At 36.4% G+C, this 12,010-nt stretch overlaps 1 protein-coding gene across 1 annotated transcript in view; it reads right to left on the reverse strand.

Annotated features, from left to right (window-relative positions):
• Positions 1-12,010, reverse strand: part of LOC135479693 (phospholipid-transporting ATPase IF-like) — a 69,609-nt gene that overhangs the window by 6,183 nt on the left and 51,416 nt on the right. The window contains exons 27-30 of the mRNA XM_064759597.1: positions 11,228-11,293; positions 10,087-10,190; positions 8,852-9,023; positions 3,004-3,095 (exon numbers count right to left, since the gene is read on the reverse strand). Coding sequence (XP_064615667.1) covers positions 3,018-3,095; positions 8,852-9,023; positions 10,087-10,190; positions 11,228-11,293 — 420 coding nt within the window. The 3' untranslated portion in view covers positions 3,004-3,017. The remainder of the gene's footprint in view (positions 1-3,003; positions 3,096-8,851; positions 9,024-10,086; positions 10,191-11,227; positions 11,294-12,010) is intronic.

Here is a 12,010-nt window from a genome sequence, read left to right on the forward strand (position 1 = left end):
TCCATGTACACATGGCACACACACAAGCTCTTCCATGTACACATGGTAACTTTTCCATCCACATTTAGTACACACACATGCTTTTCCATGCCCATCTGGAATACATGCTAGCTTTTCCATGCACATATGGTACACACACAAGCTTTTCTATGTCCACATGGTAAACATGCTAGCTTTTCCATGTACATATGGTACACATGATAGCTTTTCCATGCCCATATGGTACACATGCTCTCTTTTCCAGGCCCATATGATACACACATAAGCTTTCCCATATACACATATGTATGGTACAAATGTGTACATTTAATCTTGTGAAAATTAAGCATCTGATTCAAAATTCACACGCAAGTACTGTATGGGATTGTACAAATAGGCACAGAAGTTTGACAGAAGTCATAATAAGAGGGGCCTAATTCAGAGATGTTACAGTACTGAGTGGGCAAGTCAGACAAAGCACAGATTGGACTACATTCCCACAGATACATACATGGACAACACATGATGACAAGCTTCCAAATGAAGCAAAAACACCCATCACAACCAGCTGACTAAAACCGTGGACTACAAAGCAAATATTGAACTCCTAATAAAATGTCCAGATTGGTCATCTTATGAGAAATGCAGACACAGGAACTCAGAGATTGTCTTGCAGTCAAGGGGAACTCAGAGACTGTCCTGCAGATTGGCGAACTCAAGAGACTGTCCTGCAGATTGGCGAACTCAAGAGACTGTCCTGCAGATTGGCGAGCTCAAGAGACTGTCCTGCAGAATGGCAAACTCAAGAGACTGTCCTGCAGATTGGAGACTGCTGCAGGCTGAGAGACTGCTGCAGGCTGGGAAACTCAGAGACTGTCCTGCAGATTGGGGAACCTGAGGGAAATCAGGGACTGTCCTGCAGATTGGCAAACTCAGAGACTGTCCTGCAGATTGGGGAACTCAGAGACTGTCCTGCAGACTAGGGAACTCAGAGACTGCCCTGCAGACTGGGGAACTCAGAGACTGTCCTGCAGATTGGGAAAACTTGAGGGAAATCAGGGACTGTCCTGCAGATTGGGAACACTTTAGGGAAATCAGGGACTGTCTTGCAGACTGGGGAACTGGAGGGAAATCAGGGACTGTCCTGCAGATTGGGAAAACTTGAGGGAAATCAGGGACTGTCCTGCAGATTGGGAACACTGGAGGGAAATCAGGGACTGTCCTGCAGACTGGGGAACTGGAGGGAGCTCAGAGACTGCCCTGCAGATTCTGGAACTCAGAGACTGTCCTGCAGATTGGGGAACCCAAGAGACTGTCCTGCAGATTAGGACACTCAGAGACTGTCCTGCAGATTGGGGAACCCAAGAGACTGTCCTGCAGATTGGGGAACTCAGAGACTGTCCTGCAGATTGGGAAAACTTGAGGAAAATCAGTGAATGTCATGCACATTGGGGAACTTAGGGACTGTCATGCAGGTTGGGGAACTTGAGAGAACTTGTGGACTGGTTCATGCAGGTCGTGATTCTTATACACATACAAAGAACAAAGCTATTTGGATTACAAAGATTATACATACATCCCCATATTAGGTAACTGTATAAATATGCTTAAAATCAATGCACAAGGTTGGGTCAATACAACTGGGGGGAATTCAAACTATTTATAAAATCTGGGTATAAATGCACATTACATTCAATCTGTGCACTCACATTTTTGGGAGTGAAGCAAACGGAAATGAAAATGAAACATGGTTTAAAATGAAACAAAGACAGAGTATGAAAAGACACAAGCGTTGATACCGGAATAATCAATGCAATACATGCTAGATACAGCCAGATTTATAGTTTTCAGTATACATACATAATGATGTGTACATACAAAGGACATTAATGGTACATGTACATACACCGGACATTAATGGTACATGTACATACATAGGACATTACTGGTACAGGTACATACATAGGACATTAATGGAACATGTACATACATAGGACATTAATGGTACATATACATACACATGACATTAATTATATATGGTCATTAATGGTACATGTACATACATAGGACATTAATGGTACATGTACATCAAGCAGACTGACGGAAACAAATACACAGTTAACGTAAAACATGGAAAAATATATCTACCAGGAGTTGGCATGGAGCTCTCGAAACAACATTACAGTAACTGCTGTTGTCCTTTGGTTTAGGATGAAACGTGGCTGGGAGGTGTGGTGGTGTGTTTGGGGAGTTGGGGAGGGGGTACATGTAGGTGGGAGTTGCTCAGGTTTGATTGGTACTTCCACTACACAAGGTGTGGTACTACGATTGGAAAACTACAGGTAGCATGACAGCCCTTGGGTTTTCACTTTTGTCCAGTGGTACTGATTGTGAGCAAGTTAAGGTAAAATATATGGCTGCTTAAAACAGTCTACCACAGTATGTTACAGACACGACATAAAATCTTCAGATCATTGAAGTCTTCCGTTTCATCAAAGACAAGATTTTCATTTCAATTCACTAGAAACAAACCTAGATGACAAAAATAGATATCATAAAAAATATTTAAAAAACCAAAAGCGTCAAAATGCACAAATACTGGCTATTCTAGTCTCTCTGGAAAAAATACATACTGATGAATGAATAGATAGTCTGAAAATCTGTTCCATCCAAAAAAGAAAACTATTTTACTGCCTGATAAGTTTTTCATATTAACTACTGCAGGCCTAGAATTCTTTGAGTACTGGTATGCCAAAATTCCCCTCTGATACATATTTCAGCATTAGTGGCACTGCACACTGGCCTACACAACTCAATTCCTCATTTTGTATGTTGGGAACAGACGACTTGCTATTGCAGTCATGTTTAATCTCTAAAACCCCCCCAAAAAATAAAATAAAATTCATGGTCCAGTGAAAGGCACACTCCAGGCCAGAACATGAAATTCTTCTTTTAGAAATCCAACATGGCCTTGAGTACAAGTCATCTACAGAATTAGAAAAGTGTTAAAGAGTATCTATCTACCTGTTACAGTGTAGTTAGTCGCGCAGTAAGGTAATCCCACTTCCTGTGACTGATTCGCACTGGCTGCCCAGCGCTGCAGGCTCCAACGACGCCTGAATGGAAAGCTCAGATTATAGAGAACATGAACGCACCAAAAACAACAACAACAATGGCACAAAACACAACAGGTTAATAAAAATCACAAACAAAGCATAAATGTTGACTAATAATAAAAAGCAAATGTGATATTAATATCAAAGATCCAGTTACAGGAGTAGATTAACCTAATTCTTCTAAAATTTGAGACAGGTATTAGTAGTGTTGAAAGTAGAGTATTACATTTCTTTACCAGCCTTTTGGAAAAGTAGAGATATGATTATGTTGTTCACTCGATGGTCTAACCATGTGGGAAAAAAAGAAACTCAACATTCCTGCTACCATTACGTATATACTGACTAAAATGGCACCCAAAAATTAGAAGAAATAAGGTAATCATAGAAGAGAAGGCATACAGAATTGATTTTGGCACAGGGTGGTATCCTTGCTGTGCTAAAGGCCTCTTTCTTGTTTATATTAGATTTATTTATTTGATTGGGGATTTATGCAATTTCCAAGAATATTGCCCTAAAATAGATCAATTAAATAAATCAAATAAACAAAGTGAACAGTTCACCCTAAGTCACATGTAAGCATGACAATCTACTACAGGCAATTGAAATTGATGTTTTCCCATCGAGATTACTCTGAAAGTTTCACTGTTTTTTTTTTTTATTTTTTGTTTTACAGAAATGGTAATCTCAAAATAGTTTAAAGTGCATTTAATCTTGGAATCACTGAGTTAATTTGGTAGAGACAAATGCATTAGTATAAAGAATACAGATGCTGAAAAACAATTTATGAAAATATGAGGGAGAACATAGAATATGAATGAAAATGACATGTAGCTGAATGACACAAATTTCTTTATTTTCACACTCTGACATCTGGAAACTGATGACTCTGAGGGCCAGGCATTCTCAAGTCTACAGTTTGTCAAATGTAATTTCAATTTTGCAAATGAAGTCTCACAAAATGTGATAGTGGCTTTGCCACTCTGTAAACAACATGATCTTGTTACGCCAACACCGACAGATTGTGATGATCAAGAAACTGACTTTCTGACAATGACCTTGACAATCTGTGAACAAGATAACCTTGAACACAAATATAGTTAACATGTATTCATGCACAGGCTGTAACGGCAGTCGTCAACTTAGTTGTCACTCTATTAAGAACTGACTGTGAAATTAACAAATGAATCCAGCATGCGAAAATGAAGCACTAGCACTATTAACACAACCATAAACCATCAACATTCTACGTGTGCGAACGGTAACACGAATCTTATTTACTGTCAACAAAGATGAGCACGAACACGATGAAAACGGAGACAGACAACTGTCACGAACACGACAGGCATAAAACCAATCAGGAGAGTGAAAACTCATTCAACCTTCAGGATATCTCTTAATCTACATTTTGTCTGTGCCTGCATTATAGATATAATTTGTCTCTGTGCAAAAGTTCTATCTATATTTAAAGCCATTGATTTCAATCCTTAGTGTTAATTCAACTTATAATACCTTTAATTGTGTCCTTGTATAGAGGTTGGTAAATGTGCAAGTAATTTTGCAACAAAATATGATCCTGTGGACATGAGTGTGAAAAATTGTTGCAAGTATTATACCATGCAAATTGTGATCCTTGATTTGTTAATGGGTGCATCTAAATAATATTCTAAATCTTGCATGAAAATGTCATCCTTGATATAACTATGTCAAAATGGTTCTAAATCTTGCATGAAAATGTCATCCTTGATATAACTATGTCAAAATGGATCTAAATCTTGCATGAGAATGTCATCCTTGATATAACTATGTCAAAATGGTTCTAAATCTTGCATGAAAATGTCATCCTTGATACAACTTTGTCAAAATGGTTCTAAATCTTGCATGAAAATGTCATCCTTGATACAACTATGTCAAAATGGTTCTAAATCTTGCATGGAAAATGTCATCCTTGATACAACTATGTCAAAATGGTTCTAAATCTTGCATGGAAAATGTCATCTCTGATATAACTGTGCAAACAAGATTCTAAATTTTGCACCAGAATTAGATCATTCAGAGATGCAGGTTTGCAAATGTGGCTCTAAATTTTGTACCGAATGTGATTAGAGATACTAGTTTAGAAATATGGCTCTAAAAATAACAAAAGTTATACGTACCAAAAACTAAGATCAGAATGTGAAGAAACAAAATAAAGAACTAACTACTGTGATATGCACAGCAGAATCAATGTTATTAATCAAACAAACATTTTTCTAAATACATTACATACATTAACCTTTTCATTAACCTTTTCGCATATGAAAGAGCAAATTTCAGAGCAAATTATTCACATTTGTAATTTGATTTTGGAGACAAAACTGCACTGGTTGGACACTTTCAGGGCTTCACAAAAAGTATCAATTCATCAGTCTACACAGAGTAATGCCTACAGAATATGCTTGAATAAACACCTTGCAAACTGAAACCTGCGAAAAGGCTGAAGCATTAAAGTATAATTGCAAATGTTTCAACTGTTCTTGATCTGGTATATTTTTATATTATATTGATATTTTATATTGATATTTTTTGTTATATGTTAGAGCTGATCACTTTTAGTAAATCAGTAGTTTAAATAATAATAATAATAAATAATACCTCACAAATGAATGCGGTTAATAATGAGTTGAAATTAATAGCTACACTGAAGAACTGCTTTACAACTTATCTTGCCATCAGAAACACAGTCATTAACACTACATGAAAAATACTCTACTAAATACCCAAAACTCTACTCAAACCCGTTAACTTCTCCCATTGTATGACCATTACCATTACCAGACTGAATGCACTGCCATGAAGTACTACAAGTATCTTGCTATCCCTCATTAGACTGCCACTCACTACTATTTATGCATGGTCTCATTACTGTGTTTTCAGCACCATGAGATTGCTTTCCGTAATCTCATGTAATTGCTAATCTCACTGCGATACCCCCTTTTCCTTACTACATATATTTCCGTTTCTAATACTTCACGTATGCTACCTTTCTTTACTTTCTTAAATAGTAATAATTTTTTTCTGATTATTTAGATTCTAATGCCCACACTTTTGTATGTTACTCAACTGCCGCCCGCTATATGTGTATCACTATGTTACTCAACTGCCGCGCGCTATATGTGTATCACAGTGTTACTCAACTGCAGCCCACTATATGTGTATCACTATGTTACTCAACTGCTGTCTGTTATATGTGTATCACTGTTACTCAACTGCCGTCCACTATATGTGTATCACTATATCTAACATTCACAGTATATTGTTCCTTGTTTCACTAAAATGCTTTTCCTTATCCATGCAAATCAATGTCACTCATTACAACGCTGTTTCTTTTCTGTCTTTACAATGTCACCTCTCATTACAATTCTTTTTCTTTTCTGTCATTACAATGTCACCTCTCACTACAATGCTGTTTCTTTTCTCGGTATTTACAATGTAACCCCTCATTACAATACTGTTTCTTTTCTCTCTCACTGCAATGTCGCCTATAATTACAAAGCTGTTTCTTTTCTATGTACTTACAATTTAACCCTTCATTACAATACTGTTTCTTTTCTCTGTCACTGCAATAGCGCCTATCATCACAATGCTGTTTTTTTCTATCATCACAATGTATCCCTTCATTACAATACTGCTTCTTTTCTCTGTCACTGTAATATCGCTTATCATTACAATGCCGTTTTTTTCTATCATTACAATGTCACCACTCATTACAATGCTGTTTTTCTTTTCCCTGTCATTACAATGTCACCTCTCATTACAATACTGTTTCTTTTCTGTCAATACAATGTCACCTCTTATTACAATGCTGTTTCTTATGTCATTCATTACAATATCACCTCTCATTACAATCCTGTTTGTCTATTACCATGTTTCTTCACCTTATAATGCTATTCCTCATCATTTATTCCCTCTTCACATATTGTCTCCTTTTGATTATTCAAGAAAAAGCCAAGAAAGCACCATGACAGGTAAGTATTACAGATAGAGCATCAATGAAGTACAACTTCCACCAGCCAATTATTGAATGTTTGTGCAAAAATACAGCATTGAAAGTTAGCACAACACCAAAGATATAAGATTGGAAGTGTGTAAATGCAGTTATGAACACAAAAAGTCATAGACAAACCTCATCCAAGATAATGTTTGTTTGAGAAATGGACAATGTTCCTGTTCGTTTCACGCAACAGCATGAACAACTGCCTCTGTATGTTTGCTTTTCCTGCATGCAAATAAGGTGCAAAGAAATAAAACAAAAAAAATCTTTAGTTATTAAAACATGTAATAAAACCACTGAAGGATGCATGAAACATTTTCATTCACATGTACATATTATTAATACAACACAAATGCATTTAAATTGCACTTTCACCTCCCAAAAGAGCAGGACGATTTACAAAATCAGCATGATTCAAATTGGGTAACAGCATGCCATGCACACCAAATGTTTCTACCCTTGCACATCCCAGAATGCTTACAAAACAACTCCATGCATAAATTAGTAAAAAAAAAAAAAAAACAAGCTAATTATGGAATGCAGCATCTTCATCACATATCGCTTTGATTAAGTGGTTAAGAAAACCTTAGACAGTACGACAGCGTTAAAAAGAACTTCAAGATTATATTTTTCCAAACAGTCAAAATTCATACCAACACAGATAATTAGTGATTTTCCAAAAAAACTGAAGAAAAAGATAGTATCTACACAAAAAAGGAATGAATTTTGTGCAGAAATACAACTTAACAGAAGAGTGGAATGGCTGATTTATATATACTCCCGTCCGTAAGGCAAAATAAACAATGAACGTGAAAAGTCAATATAAAACTTGAAATGATTTTAACCGAAACAGAAAACTAAGAGGGTTTGTCATGAAAGAGTAATGGTATGGGAGTGACAGACTCATGAAAAGTTAGTACACAGTAAAAAGTTTGTAAGAAGTATTGTGTAGTAGTGTGACAATGAAATTGTGATAATGAAAGTAGTTTGGCAATGAAACTGTGATAATGAAAGTAGTATGACAATGAAATCGTGATAATGAAAGTAGTATGACAATGAAACCGTGATAATGAAAGTAGTATGACAATGAAACTGTGATAATGAAAGTAGTGTGACAATGAAACTGTGATAATAAAAGTAGTGTGATAATGAAAGTAGTGTGACAATGAAATTGTGATAATGACAGGAGTGTGATAATGACAGTCTCAGGAAAGTAGAAGATTGACTACAGCAGAAAGGAAGTATTGTTACAGTGAACATCAGAAGTACTAAAGATTTTACAGCAGTAGTATAATTAAACTCAGTTATACACATGCATAGAACTAACAAGATACTAAGTTATCAGATTCAGAGTAAGTTCAGTGCTGAGATTAATCAACATGTTTTTGTGAACAACTAAAGGTTTCCAGGCCATGGAATATTCTTTTCACCATATTTAAACAATGTTTAAACACTTGAAGACTTATTTACAAATGATCGTCGAATACATAAGTTTTGGGTAAAGATTCTGACACAATTAATGAAAGTTTGAAATTTGGAACACTTTAATTTCACACACTCAACATATGCTTTGGAAATATATTACTATTGAATTAGTACAACTCAGCTGGTATATTTAAAACCACTTCAAAACATGAACGTTTTGAACAGGGTTTTATTGCCACAAAAACTGAAACAAACCTGTGTTAAAAAGTACACCTGAGCACCTTAACGAGGTATTGCTCACCTTTTTAGTCCACCTGTCTGGATGATGAAATGTGTCATGGTATGCCCTCATAACAATGTCAGGCAGCAGGGCTATGACCATAAGCAGTAGTATACTCAGCCACACCGTCCCGCTACTCAATACATTGGTTAACACAGAGTACATACTACTCTTCTCTATCAAGATCTTTGGCCTGAAGAGTAAATGAGATTGTTTGATTACATTTACTTACCTATTTGATGGTTATTCAATGGGGTAAACCCTCAGACCTTTTGACATATGCAATATTGGTAGAAGGAAAGAGGTCTATAGCGTACTTCACGCAGCGTTGTGAAGTATTTCATGCCGTGAATTTATTTATTTATTTGAGAATATTTTCTTCATTTATAGACACTTTTCATGTATACAATGTGAGTCATTTTGTGGGTTGAGAAACCAGGGTGCCCGGGTTAAACCACTGAGTTTTGGCAAGTTACTTGAGATTTTTTTTTCACATGGGTCATAATCATATCTGCATTTATTTATCTATTGGATTGGTGTTTTACACCATACTCAAGAATATTTCACTTATACGACAACGGCCAGCATTATGGTGGGAAGAAACCGGGCAGAGCCCTGGGAAAACTGGCAGACCTTCCCATGTACAGCCAGAGAGGATGAGCTGGACTTGAACTCATAACGATCACATTGGTGAAAGGCTACTTGGTCATTTATGCTGCGCTAGCGCGCTAACCAACTGAGCCAAGGAGGCCCCCCAATCATATCTGTAGAAGGCATGCAGTCTCCTGCCAACATCCAGTAAGGTCACCAGGTGATGTGAGAGTGCCCAGTCAACTGTTTCCCGTAACGAAAGTCCAAAGATGAACAGAAGCTTGAAAATTCACTGTCAGAGAATGGACAGTCATTAAATGGGAGCTATCTAAATCAACGATCTATCATCTCATTTAAATCATGCCTTAAAGGGATAAATAACTGATTCTGATTGGCTAGTGTGAGAGATGGGCAAGTCCAGGCTATGCCTTGCCTAAGCTGAATTTTAGATACGGTATATTTAATCAAGCCTGGCGAAGAATGCAAGATTTAACCCAGGGAACCCTATATCCACTGTCAGCCAATCAGCATCGATTCTGTACTCCTTTAATATCCAATTATAAGAGTTGAATGTGAAAGCCTGTCACAACACAGTACTTGCATAAGTATATGAACTGTAAATTTTTCAAATGGAAAAGAAAGGAGTAATGTATGAATGATCTTACCACAAAATGGCATTGTAGAACATGGTGACAACAAAAAATCCCATAAGACCAAATATCAAAGATATCACAATTGGAGGTGACCAGTGGTAGATCATCAAGCACAGCTGTCCAATGAAAAATCAAGACACATATCACAAATGTAATACACAGCTGACCAGTGAAAAGGAGTTACACAAAAGCTGGTTTCTCCTAGGTTATGAAAGTAAATATTGTTTTTTTTCTGCAATGACACAATTTTATAACCTATAGTATATTTAACCATGGAATTTGATGCTTAAGAAGGAAACAATCATATATGCTCCCTTATCTACTCTCATTCAAAGAAAATGTATAGTTTTACCAATTCATTTATCAATATCTTTGATTCAAGTTTTATTCCAAGAATATTTCAGTTGTGTGATAACAATATGGCATGTTTATGAGTGGGAGAAATCAAGCTGATCCTGGAAGAAACCAAACTGATCTTTGAGGAAACCAAACTGATCTTTGAGGAAACCACCATACATCTTAAAGTGGCTGACAAGTATCCAGATGTAAAGCCAAACCAGCTGTAGGAATATTCCAATACACATCTACACAGTACGGTAATGATTAAGTTCTGATATAAGTAGTGAGTTTTTATATCAAACTTGCCCATTAAAGGCATAGAACACACTGGCATGAAGTACATGTCAGGTAAAACACTATTAAATATTGACTGGGAAAATAGTTTGGTCTATTTTTTTAGAATATTTTTAGACCTAGTAAAATGCATTTAAGACTTTGGATTCTACTGTGGTCCTTTCTGACCATACTGGGATCAGTGAAGTCACTTCAGCTTTTTGCCGCTTGACACACACAGGCTGCTATATTTCATCATTGAAAATTCATCCTCATTTAGAGCTATGAATGTATTCAACAAATGGACCCTGAAACGAACTATTTCAAGACTGTGACGTCACTGATACCCTCTGGGTCCCAACAGACTGTGACAGAATCCTACGTTTTTAAATGCATTTTGGTCGGTTAGAAAAATTTCTAAAAAAATAAATCAAACTATTTTATTGGACAGTGTTTAATGGTATTCCATCTGATAAATACTTTATTTTGATGTATTCTTTGCCTTTAAAACACACCGTAAAAAAGGTAATCAAACACATACCTTGAAGTCAACAGTTAACACACATACAGTAATAACAAGTGCACCAAAAGAGAAATTTCCCATCATCTGAAAGAGCGAATAAAAATACATATATATGTATGCAGAAAATATTGAAAATAATTTAACATAAAGTGTCCAGTTATATGTAGGATAAGATCCAGTATGAACAGGTTCATCAAAATTTTTCATTTTTGATTTTTAAATTTTTAATTCATTTCATTTTTCAAGTGACACATTCTGTCTGATTCCTCCACATTATAGAGTCACTTTTGTAAAGTGATTTGTAAAGTTTGATCAATTTCTTAAAACATAGGTGTTGGTATCAAAAAGTATCATTTTAAGACCTTCATGTGCTCGTTAAAATGCTTTTTTACATACCAAACTTTGGGTGAAATAGGGTACTTATATTAAAGAGTGTCCATGGAGTCTGCACATTGTGAAAGTCACTGTAAGCTCTGAAGTATTCCAATAGAGACTAAAGTATTATCTATTTATTTATTTATTTCACTGGTGTTTTACGCCGTACTCAAGAGCATTTCATTTATACGGTGGCAGCTAGTATTATGGTGGGTGGAAACCGGGCAGAGCCCAAAGGAAACCCATGACCATCCGCAGGTTGCTGAGGAACCTTCCCATGTACGGCCGAAGAGGAAGCCAGTATGAGCTGGACTCACAGCGACCATATTGGTGAGAGGTTTCTGGGTCACTACGCTGCGCTAGCAAGCTTACCGACTGAGCAACATATTATCTATGAGCAAAATTTGCCAATCCACATACACAATT

This window comes from Liolophura sinensis, chromosome 12 (genome assembly GCF_032854445.1).
Source record: "Liolophura sinensis isolate JHLJ2023 chromosome 12, CUHK_Ljap_v2, whole genome shotgun sequence".
In the NCBI taxonomy this organism is placed as follows: domain Eukaryota; kingdom Metazoa; phylum Mollusca; class Polyplacophora; order Chitonida; family Chitonidae; genus Liolophura; species Liolophura sinensis.